General features: G+C 43.9%; 1 protein-coding gene across 1 annotated transcript in view; it reads left to right on the forward strand.

Annotated features, from left to right (window-relative positions):
• Positions 1-22,688, forward strand: part of ANKMY1 (ankyrin repeat and MYND domain containing 1) — a 166,325-nt gene that overhangs the window by 18,242 nt on the left and 125,395 nt on the right. Inside the window, exons 3-4 of the mRNA XM_038747277.1 lie at positions 10,803-11,272; positions 17,899-18,115. Of these exons, the coding sequence (XP_038603205.1) occupies positions 10,803-11,272; positions 17,899-18,115 (687 nt within the window). The remainder of the gene's footprint in view (positions 1-10,802; positions 11,273-17,898; positions 18,116-22,688) is intronic.

Raw genomic sequence — 22,688 nt, forward strand, 5'->3', positions numbered from 1 at the left:
GCATGGCCATTTGGTTTCCATCTGGTCTATCCCCTGCCTCGTATGAATATGGCATCAGACAAATTTCACATCTGGTATTTCTAAATTCCTAACCTCCCTCTAGTTCAGCTCCTGTTGCTGAGTTCCATGACTTGGAAGTGGTACCTTAACAGGAACCTGGGAGGAAATGGCAAAGGCTCTGGAGCAAGTTGGAGGAGGGATGAAGTGTGCCGTTCTCCCCATGCACCCCATCCCTCAAAACACACACTCAGAAAAAGCATTCTGGTTTGGGTGGGCTTGAAAATGTTCCGTAGGATGTCATTATGTTATTCACCTTGTCTGGCTTGAAACACTGGTATCCCTACTAAATCTGTGGAAGTTTACTCAGTTTCAGAACTAGTCCAGCATTTAGATTTCAACTTTGGACTCTAGGACATGAGAAGAGCGATTTTTCTGATAATTTTAATTTTAGAGAAGCAGCGTGGCCTAGTGGATAGAGCATGGGCTTGGGAGTGCTGTGTGTGACCTTGGGTAAGTCACTTCACTTCTCTGTACCTCAGTTCCTCATCTGTAAAAAATGGGGGTTAAGACTTTGATCCCCTTGTGAGACAGGAACTGTAACCAAACTGATTAGCTTGTAATAATAATCATGGTATTTGTTAAGTGCTTACTATGTTCCAGGCAACAAACTAAGCATTAGGGTAGCTACACCTAGTGCTTAGTACAGTGCCTGGCACATAGTAAGTGCTTAACAAATGCCATTAAAAAATTTAAATCACAATCTTACATTTCATTTAGGAATGCCATGTTGTGATAGTCTGGGAAGACTCCAACTCATGATTTGGAGAAAATACTTCCAGTTTGTATTGAGGAAGTATGGAGAAAAATTTCCTCTGTACTGTGTATCATTAATGGTTTTCTCTTCCTTCTAGACATATGAAGGGGAGTTTTATAAGGATCATCGCCATGGTTTTGGGACTTACTCATGGCCCAATGGCTCCAGTTTTACTGGTACATTTTATCTTAGCCATATAGAAGGGTACGGCACCATGAATTTTACCAATAAAATATTTAAGGTAAGTAGCATTAACACATATTAGTGGAATGTTTTTCAAATCAAAATGAGACAAAGCATTTGGTCCCTTATTAAGTTTTTGACTACCTCAAGATAAGTACCTAAGTATTTTTAAAGTGTTTACATTTGGCCGACCATCCCTTCAGAAATTACATTACCTTTACCCATACCCTCTTTGCAGGGAATGTAATTTAAATACGACTGATTTTTAGTTTTATTCAGCTTTTCTATTCATGGAGTGAATATATAGCAAGCTCAGCGTGGGCAGTGGTTTCTTTTTCTAATTCTGTTTTCCCATAAAAAGTATTTTTAAGGACAAAAATCACTAATTGAATATCTTGTTATGGACATAAAAATAATGATTGTACTTACCACTGGGCATCCTGAAGAAAATGAGCCTATTTTCTGAATATTTAAGGTTTTATAATAGTTGTCCCAGATAATGTTTACAGCAATTTTAGGACTTCTACGAATAAATTCACATAGAGTCGTTTTCTTGAATGTCAGAGGGGTTTTTTGTTTTTGTTTTTAATGAAGGAGTTTAATTTGTAAAGAATATAGGATCTACATTGAGCAATTTTAAGGTCACTTTAGATTTCACTGCTTCTCAGAGAAGACAGCTTATGGAAATTATAGAGAGATAATGTCCACGGGTTAAAGTAGTCTTAGGTTCAGGTTTCTGAGACTGTAACTTTCGTACTGAAATAAGCAAAATGAGGAACATCGTTGATCAGTAGTGTTTATTGAGCATTTACTGTGTGCAGAGCACTCTACTAAATGCTTGGGAGGGTACAATCCAATAGAGTTGGTAGAAACAATCCCTGCCTTCAGGAGTTTATAATGTGGGAGTGACTGATATTAAAATCAATTACAGGTAGGAAACATGACAAAATACTAGGAGAGTATTAGTATATACATTAGTATGTATTCAGAATAGAAATCCCCTTACTGTAGGGGTTCCTCAAGGTTCAGTTCTGGGTCCCCTTCTGTTCCCGATCTACACTCACTCCCTTGGTGACCTCATTCACTCCCACGGCTTCAACTATCATCTCTACACTGATGACACCCAAATCTACATCTCTGCCCCTGCTCTCTCCCCCTCCCTCGAGGCTCGCATCTCCTCCTGCCTTCAGGACATCTCCATCTGGATGTCTGCCCGCCACCTAAAACTCAACATGTCCAAGACTGAACTCCTTGTCTTCCCTCCCAAACCCTGCCCTCTCCCTGACTTTCCCATCACTGTTGACGGCACTACCATCCTTCCCGTCTCACAAGCCCGCAACCTTGGTGTCATCCTCGACTCTGCTCTCTCATTCACCCCTCACATCCAAGCCGTCACCAAAACCTGCCGGTCTCACCTCCGCAACATTGCCAAAATCCGCCCTTTCCTCTCCATCCAAACTGCTACCCTGCTTGTTCAAGCTCTCATCCTATCCCGTCTGGACTACTGTATCAGCCTCCTCTCCAATCTCCCATCCTCTTGTCTCTCCCCACTTCAATCCATACTTCAAGCTGCTGCCCAGATTGTCTTTGTTCAGAACATGCTCTGGGCATGTTACTCCCCTCCTCAAAAATCTCCGGTGGCTACCAATCAACCTATGCATCATCAGGCAGAAACTCCTCACCCTGGGCTTCAAGGCTGTCCATCACCTCGCCCCCTCCTACCTCACCTCCCTTCTCTCCTTCTACAGCCCAGCCTGCACCCTCCGCTCCTCTGCCGCTAATCTCCTCACCGTGCCTTGTTCTCGCCTGTCCCACCGTCGACCCCCGGCCCACGTCATCCCCCTGGCCTGGAATGCCCTCCCTCCGCACATCCACCAAGCTAGCTCTCTTCCTCCCTTCAAGGCCCTACTGAGAGCTCACCTCCTCCAGGAGGCCTTCCCAGACTGATCCCCCTCTCCACTCTCCCCCTCCTCCCCCTCCCCATCCCCCTGCCTTACCTCCTTCCCCTCCCCACAGCACCTGTATATATGTTTGTACGTATTTATTACTCTATTTTATTTGTACGTATTTATTCTATTTATTTTATTTTGTTAGTATGTTTTGTTTTGTTCTCTGTCTCCCCCTTCTAGACTGTAAGCCCACTGTTGGGTAGGGACTGTCTCTATATGTTGCCAACTTGTACTTCCCAAGCGCTTAGTACAGTGCTCTGCACACAGTAAGTACTCAATAAATACGACTGGATGAATACATCCTCCTGTCTCTCCCCACTTCAGTCTATACTTCACGCTGCTGCCTGGATCATCTTTGTTCAGAAATGCTCTGGGCATGTTACTCCCCTCCTCAAAAATCTCCAGTGGCTACCAGTCAACCTACTCATCAAGCAAAAACTCCTCACTCTCGGCTTCAAGGCTGTCCATCACCTCGCCCCCTCCTACCTCACCTCCCTTCTCTCCTTCTCCAGCCCAGCCCGCACCCTCTGCTCCTTTGCCACTAACCTCCTCACTGTACCTCGTTCTTGCCTGTCCCACCATCGACCCCCGGCCCACATCCTTCCCCTGGCCTGGAATGCCCTCCCTCTCCACATCCGCCAAGCTAGCTCTCTTCCTCCCTTCAAAGCCCTACTGAGAGTTCTCCTCCTCCAGGAGGCCTTCCCAGACTGAGCCCCCATTTCCTTTCCTCCTCCCCATCGCCTCTGCACTACCTCCTTCCCCTCCCCACTGCACCTGTATATATGTTTGCACAGATTTATTACTCTATTTATTTTACTTGTACATATTTACTATTCTATTTATTTTGTTAATGATGTGCATATAGCTTTAATTCTATTTGACAGCTGTCTACATGTTTTGTTTTGTTGTCTGTCTCCCACTTCTAGACTGTGAGCTCGTTGTTGGGTAGGGACCATCTCTATATGTTGCCAACTTGTACTTCCCAAGCACTCAGTACAGTGCTCTGCACACAGTAAGCACTCAATAAGTATGATTGAATCAATTAATGAATGAACATGTATATACATATACACACACATATATGTGCTTCTAGACTGTGGGCCCATTGTCGGACAGTAGAATAGTGAGGTTAGGTAGGAGGAGGGAGCTGGTAGAATGCCAATTGTAAGGAGTTTTTGTTTCATACATAAATGGATGGGCATTCAGTGGAAATTTTTGAGTAGTGGGGATATTGGGGACTGGGCCATTTTTCAGAAAAATAATTCTGTCAGTAGAATGAAAGTGTCCGTTAGTCCCCTGACTAAAGTGGGGAGATACTGGAGGCAGGGAGTTCAGCAAGGAGGCTGATGCAGTAGTCAAGGCAAGGTACACTAAGTGTTTGGACCAGCATGGTAACAGTTTAGATGGTGAAGAAGGGGGTAGTCTAGAAATGTGATGGTAGACTGATTTCATGATAAATTGAATGTCTGTGTTGAATGAGAGAGATAAATTGAGGATGATGCCAAGGTTACAGACTTCTGAGTCAGGGAGGATGATGGTCCAAAGAGATCTGCAGTGATCAGAAAGTCGAGGGAGGAAGGGGTTGGCTGGGAAAATGAGTAGTTCTGTTTTGGACCTGTTAAGTTTGAGGTGTTGGGCCATTGAAGTGGAGATGCACTGAAGGCAGGAGGAAATACAAGAGCATAGAGAGGGAGAGGAGTCAGGACTGGAGAGGTATATTTGGGAATCATTCATGTACAAATGATAGTTGAAGCTGTGGGAGCGAATGGGTTCTTCAAAGGAGTGGGTGTAATTGGAAAGTAGATGGGGGACCCATAACAGTCTCGAGGGACTCCCACAGTTAGGGGGTAGGAAACAGAGGAGTGACAGAAAGATAGGAGGAGAAACAGGAGAGGACACTGTCAGTGAAGCCAATGTTAGATAGTGTTTCCAGGAGAAAGGGGTGGTTGACAGTATTGAAGGCAGCTGAAAGGTTGAGGGGGTTTAGGATTGAGTAGAAGCCATTATATTTGGTGAGAAGGAGATCACTGGCAACTGCTCTCGCTATGATCACCAGGGAGCCAGATTGCAGGGGGATCAAGGAGAGAGTTGAAGGAAAGGAAGTGATGACAGCAGGTGTCAGCAACTCTGTCAGGTAGTCTGGAAAGGAATGGTAGGAGGTAGATGGGGTGATAACTGGAGTGTGCTGTGGGGTGAAGGGAGGGTTTTATTAGGATAAGGGATACGTGGGCATATTGAAAAGCATTGGGGAATAAGCCATTGGAGAGTGAGCGGCTGAAGATCAAAGAGTGGGTTTTTATTGAGTCCTTATGGTGTGAAGAGCACTGAAATAAACACTTGGGAGACAATAGAATCAACGTGGCTTAGTGGAAAGAGCACAGGCTTAGGAGCCAGAGGACATGGCTCCTCTAATTCTAATCCTCTAATCCTGGCTCCGCCACTTATCTGCTTTGTGGCTTTGAGCTAGATGCTTAACTTCTCTGTGCCTCAGTCACCTCAACTGCAAAATGGGAATTAAGACTGTGAGATCCTCATGCAACAACTTGATTTCCTTGTATTTACCCCAGTGCTTAGAAAAGTGCTTGGCACGCAGTAAGAGCTTAACAAATACCATAATTATTATTATTATATCCCGGCTGGATTACTGCATCAGCCTCCTCTCTGATCTCCCATCCTCCTGTCTCTCCCCACTTCAGTCTATACTTCACACTGCTGCCCGGATCATCTCTGTGCAAAATTGCTCTGGGCATGTTACTTCCCTCCTCAAAAATCTCCAGTGGCTGCCAGTCAAACTACGCATCAGGCAAAAACTCCTCACTCTCAGCTTCAAGGCTGTCCATCACCTTGCCCCTTCCTACCTCACCTCCCTTCTTTCCTGCTACAGCCCATCATCATCATCATCATCATCATCATCAATCGTATTTATTGAGCGCTTACTATGTGCAGAGCACTGTACTAAGCGCTTGGGAAGTACAAATTGGCAACATATAGAGACAGTCCCTACCCAACAGTGGGCTCACAGTCTAAAAGGGGGAGAACTTTAACTTATAACTTATAACTGCTGGGATTTCCCAGCCTGCACCCTCTGCTCCTCTGCTGCCAACCTCCTCACTGTGCCTCCTTCTCGCCTGTCCCGCCGTCGACCCCCGGCCCACGTCCTCCACCTGGCCTGGAATGCCCTCCCTCCGCACATCTGCCAAGCTAGTTCTCTTCCTCCCTTCAAAGCCCTACTGAGAGCTCACCTCCTCCAGGAGGCCTTCCCAGACTGACCCCCCTTTTCCTCTGCTATTCCCCATTCCCCCACCCTACCTCCTTCCCCTCCCCACAGCACCTGTATATATGTTTGTACAGATTTATTACTCTATTTATTTTACTTGTACATATTTACTATTCTATTTATTTTATTTTGTTAATATGTTTTGTTTTGTTGTCTGTCTCCCCCCTTCTAGACTGTGAGCCCATTGTTGGGTAGGGACTGTCTCTATATGTTGCCAACTTGTACTTCCCAAGCGCTTAGTACAGTGCTCTGCACACAGTAAGCGCTCAATAAATACGATTGAATGAATGAATGAAAGAACGAATGAATGAATGAAAGAATGAATGAATGAATGGTAAAAATGTTCCCTGCTCACAAGGAGCTTACAGCCTAGAGGGGAAAACACACTAACATAAATTATGGTTGCATACATTAAAATGAATTATGGTTATGTACATAAGTGCTGTGGCATTGAAGGTGGGGTGAATATCCAGAATTTAAAGAACCAAGATGCAGAAGGAAGAGGGCATAAGGGAAATGAGGACTTAGTGGGGGAAAGCCTCTTGGAGCAGATGTGATCTAGTAGGGCTTTGAAGGTGGGAAGAGTGGTGGTCTGTCTATGAAGGGGGATGGAGTTCCAGGCCAGAGGGAGAATGTGGCCAAGGGATCAGCAGTGAGAGAGATGAACTTGAGGTACAGTAAATAGGTTGGTGTTAAAGGAGCGAAATATGTGGGGTGAGTTGCATTAGAAAACCAGTGAGGTAAGGTAGGTGGGAGAGGATTGTTTATGTGTTCTGAAACTGAAAAGAAATATCTGTTTGATATGGAGGTAGATGGGCAATCTCTGGAGGTTCTTAAGGAGTGGAGAGGCATTGACTGAACTTTTTTAGAAAAATGAACCCGGCAGATGGAGGTCAGGAAGGGAAGATGAGGTTGAATTTGAGATTGGCCTGGTATCTAGATTTCCTCTGCAGTGCTCTTCAGCAGGAGCACAAGGGTGGATGAAGTGTACTATGGAGGTGATCCAGTTTTGCAGGTTGGTGGTAATCAATCAATACATCATATTTGTGGAGCAAGTAATAGATCGATGGAGGGGATAAGGGAGTTGAGTAGAAAGGGTGAGGTTGAGGACTTAAATTTGTGGGGCAAGAGAAACAAACTCAGCAATGAACCAGAAAGGCAAAAGGCCAACCTCTTATTGCTTGATTAATTTTATCCTCAAGGGTTGACCAGAAGATAAAGAGGTTCTTTACCATGTGGTAAGGCTAGTTCCAAGAGCAAGGACTCTTTTACTCTAAAGCTTTTGTTTTGGAAAGGGATATGTCGGACAGCTAGGTAGCGATGTAAGTGATGTGCTCCAATCAAGTGTGGTTGAAAGTTGGTGTGGGAATTGTGGGAAAGGAAAGGATATAGCTATGAGCCTCAGGAGTTAAAAAGAGCCTGGTTTGCCTAGATTTCCTAAAAGTCGTGAAGCGTTCTGGGATATGTTTGCTTTCTCCACCATAGATGGAGAACCACACTGCCTTCAGTCCCGTCCTTAGAAAAGCAGTGTGGTCTAGTGGAAAAAATGAGGACCTGGGTTCTAATTCCAGGTCCACCACTTGCTTGCTGTATCACCTTGGGCAAGTCACTTAACTTCTCTGTGCCTAGGTTTCCTCAATTGCAAAATGTGGATTCGAAACATGTTCTCCCTCCTACTTAGACTGTGAGCACCTATATGGGACAGGGACTTTGTCTGATCTGGTTAACTTGTATCTGCCCCAATGCTTGGTATATAGTAAGTGCTTAACCACTCATATTTATTGAGTACTTACTATGTGCAGAGTACTGTACTAAGCACTTGCTAAAGTACAACACAACAACAGATACATTCCCTGCCCACAATGAGCTTACAGTCTAGAGGGGAAGAAACAGACATCAGTGCAAATAAATAAATTACTGTTGTTTACATAAGTGCTTTGGAGCTGGGAGGGGGAATGAATGAAGGGAAGAAGTCAGAATGATGCAGAATGGAGTGGGAAGAGAAGAAGAAAGGAGGGCTTTATCAAGGAAGGCCTCTTGGAAGAGATGCGCCTTTGGCAAGGCTCTGAAGCAGATGAGAGTAATTGTCTGTTGGATTTGAGGAGGGAGGGTGCTCCAGGCCAGAGGAAGGATGTGGGTGAGGGGTTGGTGGCAAAATGGATGAGATGAAGGCACAGTGAGAAGGTTAGGGTGAGAGGAGCAAAATGTGTCATCTGGGTTGTAGTAGGGACTAGTGAGGTGAGGTAGGAAGGGGCAAGGTGATTGACTGCTTTAAAGTCAATGTTGAGTTTTTGTTTGATGTGGAGGTGGATTGGCAATCACTGGAGCTTCCGGAGTGGAGGGCCAATGCAAGTTTGGTAAACCTAAACATTTTTGGGGAATTGACAAAGCTTTGAACAAAATTCAGGAGGCTTGAATCAAATCCCACTTCTCACAGTTTACTCTTAAAACTTAAGAGAACTCACTTAATCTCTTCGTAACTCAATTTCTATATTTGTAAAATAAAATGGAATATTAGCAGATTATTCTATTCTTCAGGGTTGTTTGGATTAGTACATTATTGCTAAGTAGTTAGAGATCTTTTGATAAAGAATGCTGTACCAGTCCATGCAATTCATTCATTCAATCGTATTTATTGAGTGCTTACTGTGTGCAGAGCACTGTACTAAGTGCTTGGGAAGTATAAATTGGCAACATATAGAGACGGTCCCTACCCAACAGCGGGCAATCCACTCGTTCTATGAGACAGGCAGGATGCCATTACTCTCAGGCCCATGGGATTTAACTATTAAAGGTTTGCCTAATGAAGTGGCTACAAGAGAATTTCATTACGAGTGGAGAAGCTGGAAAGCCGTTAATCTGCAGTGCAAAGTCTTAGCCTCATTTACATATTAATGTTAAACGAATAAGCAGTGTGGCATAGTGGATAGAGCACAGGCCTGGGAATCAGAAGGACCTGGGTTCTAACCCTAGTTCCACTTTATGTCTGCTGTGTGATCTTGGGCAAATCATTTAACTTCTCTGGACCTCAGTTTCCTCATCCATAAAATGGGGATTAAGAGTGTGAGCCCCATGTGACACAGGGACTGCGTCCAACCTGATTGACTTGTATCTACCCCAGAGCTTAGAACAGTGCTCGACACATAGTAAATTCTTAACAAAAGCTATAATTATTATTATTATTATGCCTGATTTAGTGACTGTGTCTTCTCAGTCATATCTGGGACCCCATTGTTTGAAACATGGCACATATCGAATGGATATAGCTTCAAGAGACACACAATACCATGTATCAGGGGTGTGATAGCATCTTCCATAGGACAGAAAAGTTCCCCGAGTACTTTTATTCAAGTTAGAAGGAGCGTTCTTTTCAAAGATTTTGAAACTTTGTCAGAAACCTCTACTAGAACCTGAAATGTTTTCAACAGAGAATTGTTTTTTGTTTAGTTATTATTATTTTTTTTCGGTGAGCATGGGGAGAGGGGAGATGAGGGTTGGCTATGGTAGGAACATATCCTGATTTGTTGACTTCTAAAAAAAATGAGGTTTTTAATTTTTTTGTATCAGAAGGGCTTAATCAGAACTTTAAACAGAGTGTGGCATACTTTATTTCCCCAGTCAAATGATTTGTAAATGAAAGCAGATTAACAAATCTTGTATTTTCTTTGCCAAGTTTTGCCATAGTCAGAGTACATTCATGCAAGCAAATACCTCATTAAGCTGGCACTTCAAGACACTGGAATGGGTTAACAAGAGACCTGGTGACTCTCCAGCTTTTCAATACTATTTTGAAACATTTAAAAGCATCATATACAATTTCCAAGTAAAAGAGAAAACTGCTCTTTGAGAGTGTTCCCTTTGAAATCTAAAACAGTATCCCCTTTCAGTCTATCACTTAATCAGTTCTTCACAACATTTCCAGAATTTGCTGCTTCCCGTCCACCTAAACTGCACCATGTGGGGGCAAGCATTTTTCATATCCTGGCTCGACTATTGCTTGCAGACCTCCTGGCCCCAACTCTGCCCCCATCTTCTCTGCTGCCCAGCTCACTTTGCCTCATTTGTGTGTGTCAGAAATCTCCAGGAGTTGTCCATCCTGTTCCACATCAAGCAGAGACATCTGACCATTGGCTTTCAGGCACTCATTCAACTCTGCCCCTCCCTACATATCCTCTCTCCTCTCCCATTGAACTCCACAGTAAGCTCTTTTTATGTCAGCCTTCTCACTATACCATATTCTTGCCTCTTGATGCTTGCCTCTTGATGCTGACCTCTGGCCAAAACCCTTCCTTCTGCCTGGACCTCCCTCCCCCATCTCACCTGTGAGGCTATTGATTGAACTAGTGGCTTAAATTATAGTACTAACAATATTTGCTATAATGAGATGCAGTGAACAAAGTTGTGGAGGGTAGCCATTTGCCTTTTAGTAATTGGTCATTACTGGTGGTCACACTGAGGTCATTTTCATTTAGTTGTGCTTTTAACATTTTAAAAATGAATCAGGCTTACGCAATCAGCTTGACTTCTCTGATATGATGTTTTTACTTCTGATTCCAGTAATCACTTTCCTATTTTAAAGGGTCTCTATATGGCTGATGAACGTTTTGGACCAGGAGTTGAGACCTATCCTGATGACCGTGAAGACGTCGGCTTGTGGTTAGGAAATCACCTAATTAAATTATGTACTGAAATACCTGACCACTTTTCTATTTTGGATTATCCCGAATACACTGACTTTCTTGAAGATGATTCCATCAAAGTCACCCTTTCTGAAAAGGAATTTAGAATGTGGGAGCTGAATGAAGAGAAGGACCCTTTTTGGTACAATTATAAACAGCTTCTTTTGGATGACAATTTCACCTTCCCTAAGGAAATTAGCTTCTATTCAACTGACAACGACAATCTTCCCATGACTTATTCTTTCCGCAAGGATTTGGATTCCCAGTTTTTTGTGAATGAAAATGACACCTATGAGGAGGAAGAAGAGGCACGTCTTATTAACGGGACTCCCTTAATGGTTAAAATGCAGAAACACATTTACAAATTCAGGTAACCACTGATGGACTAGAACCAGAGCAGGATGAATTTCGGGTGAACTAAGGAAGAACTTTTTGGCTATCTGGGCTGGGACTATTGGGCAACAAGTGCCCGAGAGAGGTCTGGTGTCCCCATATTAATGATAATAATAATAATAATAATAGTAATAACAATAATAATAGTAATAATAATGATAGCATTTATTAAGTGCTTACTATGTGCAAAGCACTGTTCTAAGCCTTGGGGAGATTACAAGGTGATCAGGTTGTCCCACGGGGGGGCTCACTGTCTTAATCCCCATTTTACAGATGAGGTAACTGAGGCACAGAGAAGTTAAGTGACTTGCCCAAAGTCACACAGCTGACAAGTGGCGGAGCTGGGATTTGAACCCACGACCTCTGACTCCAAAGCCCGTGCTCTTTCCACGGAGCCACGCAGTAGCCATTGTGGTTATATTTTTTGTGGTATTTGTTAAATGTTTACTATGTGCCAAGCACTGTACTAAATTCTAGATTAGTACAACATAAACAGATGGAATACAGTCTTGCATTCTAAGGGAAGAGGGAGAACAGGTCTTTGTTTTACACATGAGAAAAATTGAGGCATTAATTGACTTGCCCAACGTCTCACAGTGGTAAGTGGTCAGGATAGAACTCGGGCTCCTCCTCTGCCTCCCATCCCCTAACTGTGGGTGTCGTCACTCTGGTCAGTTTTGGATCTCCTATTTTCCATCTACACCCACTTCCTTGGAGAATTCATTCATTCATTCATTCAATCATATTTATTGAGCGCTTCATTCACTCCCAAGGCTTCAACTAGCATCTCAATCAATCTATCTTATTTATTGAGCATTTACAGTGTGCAGAACACTGTACTAAGTGCTTGGGAGAGTGCATGGAATAGAAGTTAAAGCCTAGTCCTGGGAGTCAGAAAGCCACGGGTTCTAATCCCAGCTCCGCCATATGTCTGCTGTATGACCTCAGGCAAGTCACTTCACTTCTCAGGACCACAGTTCCTTCATCTGTATAATGGGGATTGAGACTGTGAGCCCCATTTGGGACAGGGACTATGTTCAACTCAATTTTCCTGTATCCACCCAGTGCTTAGTACAGTGCTTGGCACATAGTAAGCACTTAAATACCACAATTATCACTATTATTATTATTACAGCATAACAGAGTTGGTAGACATCTTCCCTGGCCACAACGAACTTACATTCTAGAGGAGGAGAGAGACATTAATGTAAATAAATTAAATATGGATTTATACATAAGTGCTATGGAGCTGAGGGAGGGGTGAATAAAGGGGGCAAATCCATGTGCAAGGGTGATGCAGAAGTGTATGGGAGAAGAGAAAATGATGGCTGAGTCAGGGAAAGCCTCTTGGAGGAGTCATGCCTTTAATAAGGCTTTGAAGGAGAGGAGAATAATTGTCAGATATTAAGAGGGAGGGCACCCCAGGCCAGGGACAGGACATGGGCGAGGGGTTATCTATATTTGGATGATTCCCAAGTCTATATATCCAGCCCTGATCTCTCCTGCCTTCTCTGAAATCTCACATTTCCTCTTGCCTTCAGAACATCTCTATTTGGATGTCCTAACAACTCAAAAGTCCAAAACATAATTCCTTATCTTTCCACCCAAACCCTTAGCTCCCCATGACTTTCCCATAACTTTAGACAGCACCACCAGCTCTCATAAACCCATAACCTTGGCATTATCCTCGAGTAATCTCTCTTTTGACCCACATATTCCATCTATCAGAAAATCCTGTCTGTTCAACCTTCACCACATCATCAAAATCTGCCCTTTCCACTCCACCCAGACCGCTACCACCTTAATCCAAGCATTTGTCCTATCCTGCTTTGACTAATGCATCAGCCTTCTAGCTGACCTCCCTGCCTCCTTAATCTGTATTTCACTCTGCTGCTTGGGTCATTTTTTACAGAAACTTTCAATTAATGTTTCCCCAGTCATCAAGAATTTTCAGTGGTTGCCCATCCACCTCTACATCAAACAGAAACTCCTTACAATCAACTTTAAAGCAATCAATCACCTTGCCCTTCCTAACTTACTTCCCTGATACAACGCAGTCCACACACTATGCCCCTCTAATGGCAACCTACTCACTGTATCTCAATCTCATCTATCTCACCACTGGCCTCTCACATACATCCCGTCTCTGGCCTGGAGTGCCCTCCCTCTTCATAAATGGCATATGATCATTCTCTCCACCTTCAAAGCCTTATTGAGGACATATTTAATTGTATTTACTGAGTGCTTACTGTATGCAGAGCACTGTACTAAGCACTTGGGAGAGTACAATACAACAATAAACAGACACATTCTGGACCCACAATGAGCTTACATCTCATCCTAGAGGCCTTCCCTAATTATGCCCTCATTTCCTTATCTTCCTCACCCTTCTGTGTTGCCCTGACTTACTCCCTCTATTCACCCTACCCTCAGTCCCACAGGCCTTATATACCTATTTGCTATTTATTTATATTAATATCTGTCTCTCAGTGTAGACTGTAAGCTCATCATGGGCAATGTGTCTACCAACTCTGTTATATTGTACTCTCCCAGGCCCTTAGTTTAATGTTCTGCACACAATAAATGCAATTTGTGGATTGATTGGTTATTGACTGATTGAGTCTCCTTACTCCCAGGCCTTTGTTTTTTCCATTAGTTCACAATGCTTCTGTTGCCTGCTCAGTTTTGTTTTTTTAATGGTATTTGTTAAGCGCTTACTATGTTCCAGGCACTATATTAAATTGTGGGGTAGATACCAGTAAATCAGGTTGGACACAGTCCCTGTCTTGCATAGGGTTTACAGTCTTAATCCCCATTTTACAGATGAGGTAACTGAGGCACAGAGCAGGTCACACAGCAGACAAGTGGCAGAGATGGAATTAGAATATAGGGCCTTCTGACTCCGAGGCCCCTGGTCTATCCACTAAGCCACACTGCTTCCAGCCATAGTTTTAGAAGCTAGGTTTCCTTCCCTGTGCAATCAGTTCCTGTAACTGGGGGTTTCAAAATTCCATTTGCAAATAATAATAATAATAGTATTTAATAATGATGACAGTTATTAAGCGCTTACTATGTTCAAAGCACTGTTCTAAGCGTTGGGGAGGTTACAAGGTGATCAGGTTGTCCCACGGGGGCTCACAGTCAATCCCCATTTTACAGATGATGTAACTGAGGTATAGAGAAGTTTAGTGACTTGCCCAAAGTCACACTACTGACAATTGGCGGGGTTGGGATTTGAACCCATGACCTCTTATTCCAAAGCCCACGCTCTTTCCACTGAGCCACGCTTAGCCCACTGTTGGGTAGGGACCATCTCTATATGTTGCCAACTTGTACTTCCCAAGCGCTTAGTACAGTGCTCTGCACACAGTAAGCACTCAATAAATACGATTGAATGAATGAATGAATGAATGAAGTGCTTTCTATGTGTCAGGCACTGTACTAAGCTCTGGGGTGGATTCCAGCAAATTGGGTTGGACACAGTCCCTTTCTCACATGAGACTCACACTCTCGATCCCCATTTTACAGGACGAGGCAACTGAGTCACAGAGAAGTGAAGTGACTTGCCCAAGGTCACACAGGAGACAAGTGGCAGAGCCAGGATTAGAACCCATAACCTTCTGACTCCCAGGCCCGTGATTTATTCCACTACACCATGCTACTTTGTCCAATGACCAATTCATTCATTCATTTAATCTTATTTATTGAGCGCTTGCTGTGTGGAGAGCAGTGTACTAAGCGCTTGGGAAGTACAAGTCAGCAACATATAGAGATGGTCCCTACCCAACAACGGGCTCACAGTCTAGAAGGGGGAGACAGGCAACAAAACAAAACATGTAGACAGGTGTCAAAATCATCAGAACAAATAGAATTTAAGCTATATGCACATCATTAACAAAATAAGTAGAATAGTAAATATGTACAAGTAAAATAGTGTAATAAATCTGTACAAATATATATACAAATGCTGTGAGGAGGGGAAGGAGGTAGGGCAGGCGGGATGGGGAGGAGGAGAGGAAGAAAGGGGCTCAGTTTGGGAAGGCCTCCTGGAGGAGGTGAGCTCTCAGTAGGGCTTTGAAGGGAGGAAGAGAGCGAGCTTGGCGGATGTGCGGAGGGAGGGCATTCCAGGCCAGGGGGAGGACGTGGGCCGGGGGTCGACGGTGGAACAGGTCAGAATGAGGTACAGTGAGGAGGTTAGTGGCAGAGGAGCAGAGGGTGCGGGGTGGGCTGTAGAAGGAGAGAAGGGAGGTGAGGTAGGAGGGGTGAGGTGATGGAGAGACTTGAAGCCGAGAGTGAGGAGTTTTTGCTTGATTCATAGGTTGACAGGCAGCCACTGGAGATTTTTGAGAAGAGAAGTAACATGCCCAATGCCAGTGCAACTTTGGTTGTAACAAATCTTTTTAATATGCATTGCCTACCTTTTTAATCTTATTTTTTCATGCTGCACAAAATACCCATTTCTCCTTTGGATTATTAAAAAAATATGCTAAAAGCATTTTCCACCCACCACCCTAGAGTTTCCCCCCTTGATTTCCTGATCAGAAGTGAAGGCTGGAAAGGGGAGACTACATAGAGACTACATAGAGAAGCAGAGTGGCTCAGTGGAAGGAGCACGGGCTTTGGAGTCAGAGGTCATAGGTTCGAATCCCGGCTCTGCCACTTGTCAGCTGTGTGACTTTGGGCAAGTCACTTAACTTCTCTGGGCCTCAGTTCCATCATCTGTAAAATGGGGGTGAAGACTGTGAGCCCCCAGTGGGACAACCTCATCACCTTGTAACCTCCCCAGCGCTTAGAACAGTGCTTTGCACGTAGTAAGTGCTTAATAAATGCTATTATTATTATTATTATTACAAAAACCAGGAGACAGAACATGTGTGACTGCAGTGATTCTGCTTGTCTCTTGAAATGCTTAGTGGAAAGGACCTGAGTTCGGATAAAACTGCTGTTTGGCTCCAGATTCTGGTAAGCGGCACCACTAAAAAGAGCCCCGCAAGGAGGCAAATGGAACAGGAGAGGCAGAAAAGCAGTGTTCAGAAATAAGACTTTCATACTCAGAGGAGCAGTGTCACCTAGTGGAAGGAGCCCGGTCCTGGGTTCTAATCCTAGTTCCACCATGTGTCTTTGTGATCTCGGACAAGTCACTTAACTCCCCAGTGCCTCAATTACCTCATCTGTAAAATGGGGATTGACAATGTGAGCCCTATGTGGAACAGGGACTGTGTTCAACACGATTGTCTTGTATCTATCCCGGTGCTTAGTACATTGCCTGATACATAGTAAGCACTCAACATACCATAAAAGAGTGACTCTCTGCTCTCCAAAATGTCCAGCATTATTTGGATGTTTTGAACCTGTTTTTCATTATGCAGAATAAGAATCCCTCTGGAATATCAGTATTAATTGCATTTATTGAGCACTTAGCCAAGTGCAGAGCACTATACTATGCACTTGGAGAATCTACAACATAATCCATGTGGACCCTACCCTCAAATAACCTAAAATCTTATTGAAGAAACAGGAAGCCTAGATTGTCTCATGTTCTAGTAGAAGGGTGCAAGTAAAATTAATGAGCTAAAGTGGATGAATGCTGAGCTCGTTCATGAGTTGGCATCCTCCTGTCTCTTCCGCTTCAGTCTATACTTCACTCTGCTGCCTGGATTATCTTTGTACAGAAATGCTCTGGGCATATCAATCCCCTCCTCAAAAGTCTCCAGTGGTTGCCTATCAACCTTCGCATAAAGCAAAAACTCCTCACTATTGGGTTCAAAGCTCTCCATCACTTCACCCCCTCCTACCTCACCTCCATTCTCACCTTCTACAGCCCAGCCTGCACACTCCAATCCTCTGCCGCTACCCTCCTCACCGGGCCTTGTTCTCACCTGTCCCACCGTCAACCCCGGCCCACGACCTACCTCTGGCCTGGAATGCCCTCCCTCCACACATCCGCCAAACTAGCTCTCTTCCTCCCTTCAAAGCCCTACTGAGCGCTCACCTCCTCCAGGAGGCCTTCCCAGACTGAGGCCCCCCCTTATCTTCTGCTCCACCTCCCCTCCCCATTGCCCCCACTCCCTCCCTCTGCCCTGCCCCCTTCCCTTCCCCACAGCACTTGTGTATATTTGTACGTATTTATTACTCTATTAATGAAGTGTATTTATCTATAATTCTATTTATCTATTTTGATGGTATTGACACCTGTCTAATTGTTTTGTTTTATTGTCTGTGAGACTGTTGTTGGGTAGGGACTGTCTCTGTTGCCAAATTGTACTTTCCAAGTGCTTAGTACAGTGCTCTGCACATAGTAAGTGCTCAATAAATATGACAATGAATGAATTAGGATGGTTGGGAAATTATGCAGGATTTAGGGTGGGATGATATGGTATGGTGAAGCTGAGTTGGTTGAACGTTCCCTGACAGCAGGAATATCCTAAACCAGTGGGAGGCATGGAGTGTTTATAGACTTTTACTAGTGTTTGCTAACCCAACTGGAGGCTACTTTTGTGGTCTGCTTACTTGTGGTGCTATATTTTAGCATAGCTTTTCATATGAAACCTCTGGTCATTGAAATCATTTCATTAATGGAAGACTTTTTTATTTTTTAATCAGACGCAAGCAAGACCATACCAGTTTTAATGTTAATTCTATCCTAAGTGGAAATCGTACTGATTTTGGACCTCAGGGTCCTAAAGAACTAACGTCTGAGCTGATGATTGACAAGGCTGCAGAAGGAGACTTCGAGCAAGTTTACGAGATCCTGAGGGACAATCTTGTGCATGCTGATGTGGCAGACAAAATCGGATATACCGCGCTGGCAGCTGCTTCTGTAAGAGCAACACTGAATCTGGCTACTTCTTTTTTTTTTTTAAGAGTATTTGTTACACACCTACTATGTGGCACTGTTCTAAACACTAGGGTAGATACAAATCAATCAGGGCAGATTCAATCCCTATCCTACTTAGGGATCACAGTCTACATCGGAGGGAGAACATGTATTGAATCCCCATTCTGCAAATGAGGAAACTGAGGCACAGAGAAGCTAAGTGACTTTCCCAAGGTCACACAGCAGCCAAGTGTTGAAGCTGGGATTAGAACCCAACTCCTCTGGCTCCCACTAGGCCATGCTGATTCTTCATTGAGCGGATATGTCCGCATGATCCTTTCAGTCTATGAAGAGTAAATGTTGACTGGGACCAAAGGCTGTAGATTGGGTGCCATTTTGTATTCTGATTGCTCCATCTATATGCTAGTAAGGGATAAAACTGATTCCCCTTCTGCTTTGCAAAAATATTGATAAGCAACCTTTAAAGGCCGGAAATGTTATATGTCCACTTTCTTTCTTTAGAGGGAAGTCATCTTCCTGAATAACGGAAGTCTGATCCAGCAAAATGTATCCATCACTGTCATACTGAAACCAAAGGAAAAATGTACAACAATTAGGTGAAAGGCCTGCTGACATTTTTCAAGCTTTTTGTCATCAAGTGAATTGAAATTGATTGTCCTTTTTGAAAAACTCCCAATTTAAACCTTTGACCCTTTTGTTTCTTCAGTATCAGTACTGAGGAGAATACTGTCCTCATATTTGCACTTTCCAAAAGTGCTCTGAAACAAAGGTACGTGAATAAAATCCCCTCTCCAACTTAAATTTTAAAGAAAATCTTGGCATTTTTATATCTGTACACGACATGGTAACTGCATTCCTGAATTAAACCGTTTCAGGCTGTGGTTCTTGTCACGAGAAGAGTGAAACTGAATTATAAAGGCTCTTCTGTCTCTGCACTTAACAATATAAAAATTACCCACTTGGAGAGAAAATGCTTTTCTGAGAGAAATTATTTTCTAAGGTATCCTTTACTCTCCAGAGATTCCTCACTTCTTTCATTTTCTATTTCTTACTTTTTTTTTTGCGAATGTTTGATCTGATATGTAGGAGACACAATGCAATGCACAAAGCCTAATATAATTAATGGGCCAGTCACCACCTCCCATTCATCATTTTCTCATACAGATGAACCAGACTCTATTCTACCTACGTTTGCCCCTCAGAGGTCCCAATTTTGAAGTCAGTGAAAATGCTAAGGGTAAGAGAGAGACAGAACTGATCAGATTCCAGTGTTCTTTCATTCATTCGTTCAGTCGTATTTATTGAGCGCTCACTGTGTGCAGAGCACTGTACTAAGTGCTTGGGAAGTACATATAGAGACGGTCCCTACCCAACAACGGGCTCACAGTCTAGAAACGGGCTCACAGTCACAGTCTAGTCTTACCAATGTTCAGATGGCCTCGGGGATAGAGCCAGGATCTGGAAATCAGAAAGACCTGGGTTCTAATCCTGTTTCTTCCACTTCTCTGCTGTGTGACCTTAGGCAAGCTGTTTCACTTCTCTGTGCCTCAGTTACCTCATCTGTCAAATGGGGATTTAGACTGTGAGCCCCATGTGGGATGGAGATTGTGTCCAACCTGGTTTGCTTTCTGTCAACCCCAGGGCTTAGTACAGTGCTTAGCATTCATTCATTCATTCAATTGTATATATTGAGTGCTTACTGTGTACAGAGCACTGTACTAAGCACTTGGGAAGTACAAATCGACAACTTATAGAGATGGTCCCTATCCAACAATGGACTTCTCATTCCTTCAACTAGCTGCTCTTCTATCTACAACTGAAGGTACATTTTCCCAGGTGGGCCACAAACATAATTGGATTGTCTAGACAGAAAACACCCTGAAAAAATCAGAAAATTCTGCATTCAACGTATCTACTCAGCATTCCTTCTTTCAGACAGGAAACACACACACACACACACACACACACACACACACACATGCACAGAAACTTAAGTGCTTAATGGATGCCACTATTACTTAACATGTCTAAAATAGGACTCCTCGGCTTCTCTCCTAAACCCTCTCTTCTCAATCAATGATATTTACTGAGTGCTTAATGTGCACTGGGCACTGTACTAAATATTTTGGAGAATACACTACAGTCGAGTTGGTAGACATGTTCTCAGCCCACAAAGGTGGGGAGACAGACATCGAAGGAAATTTCAGATAGGGGGAATGGGAGAGGACTACTTATCTACTTCCTTACCTACTTACTGTGCCTTTGTTCTCATTTCTTTTGCCATTGAACCCTTGTTGACACCCTCCTTCCTGTCTGGAATCCTTCCCCGTTCATGTCCCACAGACCACTATTGTCTCCATCCTCTAAACTGTTGAAATCATATCTCCTCCTGAATATCTTCCCTGACGCATCTCTCATCTCCTTACCCCCTTCTGGAGGATAACATCCGTAACCTTGGCATTATCGTTGACTCTTCTCTCTCATTCAACCCATATATCCAAAGTGTCACCAAATACTGTCGGTTCTACCTCACAACACCATTAAAATCCACGCTTTCCTCTCCTTCCAGAATGCTACTATGATGATCCAAGCACTTATTTTGTCCTGTCTTGACCACCGGATCAGCCTCTTTGCTGATCTCTCTGCCTCTTGTCTCTCTCCCTCTAATCTCTACTTCACTCTTTTTTTCTAAAAAAAGTTCAGTCAATGTTTTCCCACACCTCAAGAACCTCCATTGATTGTCCATCCATCTCTGCATTAAACAGAAGCTCTTTACCCTGGCTTAAAACACTCAAGCAACTGACCCCTGCCTATCTTACCTCACTGATTACCTACTATAATCCAGCATGTTCACTCCTTTCCTTTAATGCCAACCTACATATTGTACCTAATTCTTCTCTAATTCATCACCAATCTCCCTCTCACCTCCTGCCTTTGGCAGGGAGCTCCATCCCCTTCATGTCCAACAGACCACCACTCTTCCCATCTTCAAAGACTTAGTAAAATCACATCTCCTCCAAGAGGCCTTCCCTAAGTCCTTATTTCCCCTACTCCCTCTTCCTTCTGTGTCACCCTTACACTTGGATTTGTACCCTTTAAGAACTTGATATTCACCCCGTCCTCAGCCCCACAGCACTTAGGTACACATCTGTAATTTATTTGTTTATATTAATGTCTATCTCCCCCTCTAGGCTGTAAACTCCTTGTAGCCAGGGAACGTGTCTACCAATTCTGTTATATTGTACTGACACTTGTGGTGTTTGTTAAGGGCTTACTATGTGTCAGGTTGTGTCCTAAGCATTGGGATAGATACAAGATAATCAGGTCCCTCATGGTGCTCAAAGTTTAAGGAGGAGGGAGAACAGGAATTGAATCCCATTTTGCAGATGAGGGATTTGAGGCACAGAGAAGTTACGTGATTTGACCAAAGTCACAGAGCAGGCAAGTGGCAGACCTGGGATTAGAACTCAAATTTTCAGACACCCAGGCCTGTGCTGTTTCCATTGGACCTTTGCTGCTTCCCTATCATCCTATCCCAAATGCTTGGTAGAGTGCTATGCACACAGTAAAAATTCAATAAATATGATTGATTATGATTGATTGATTCTTCCTCTCTTCTACATCACGTATGTGCTTGTCTGTATCCCTAAAGCACTTTGATACTCTCCCTACCACCATCCCCACAGCACTTCTGTATATATCCTTATATTCATTCATTCGATCATTTTTATTGAGCACTTATTGTGTATAAAGCACTGTACTAAGTGCTTGGGAAAGTACAATGCAGCCCCTATAGAGACAACCCCTACCCACAAGGAGCTCACAGTCTACAGGTGGGGAGATTGACATCAATATAAGTAAACAGACATCAATATAAATAAATAAAATTATGGATATATACAGAAGTGCCATGGGGTATGGAGAGGGGGAAAGAGCAAAGGGAGCAAGTCAGAATGATGCAGAAGGGAATGAGAGGTGAGGAAAAGTGGAACTTAGTCTAGGGACTAAGTCTTAGTCACATCCAAGCTGTCACCAAAACCTGCCGGTCTCAGCTCCGCAACATCGCCAAGATCCGCCCTTTCCTCTTCATCCAAACCACTACCCTGCCCGTTCGAGCTCTCATACTATCCTGTCTGGACTACTGTATCAGCCTCCTCTCTGATCTCCCATCCTTTTGTCTCTCCCCGCTTCAATCCATATTCCACGCTGCTGCCTGGATTGTCTTTGTCCAGAAACGCTCTGGGCATGTTACTCTCCTCCTCAAAAATCTCCAGTGGCTACCAATCAACCTATCCATCAGGCAGAAACTCCTCACCCTGGGCTTCAAGGCTGTCCATCACCTCGCCCCCTCCTACCTCACCTCCCTTCTCTCCTTCTACAGCCCAGCCCGCACCCTCCACTCCTCTGCTGCTAATCTCCTCACCGTGCCTCGTTCTCGCCTTTCCCACCGTCGACCCCCGGCCCACATCATCCCCCTGGCCTGGAATGCCCTCCCTCCGCACATCCGCCAAGCTAGCTCTCTTCCCCCCTTCAAGGCCCTACTGAGAGCTCACCT

Source organism: Tachyglossus aculeatus, chromosome 1, assembly GCF_015852505.1.
Source record: "Tachyglossus aculeatus isolate mTacAcu1 chromosome 1, mTacAcu1.pri, whole genome shotgun sequence".
Classification (NCBI taxonomy): Eukaryota; Metazoa; Chordata; class Mammalia; order Monotremata; family Tachyglossidae; genus Tachyglossus; species Tachyglossus aculeatus.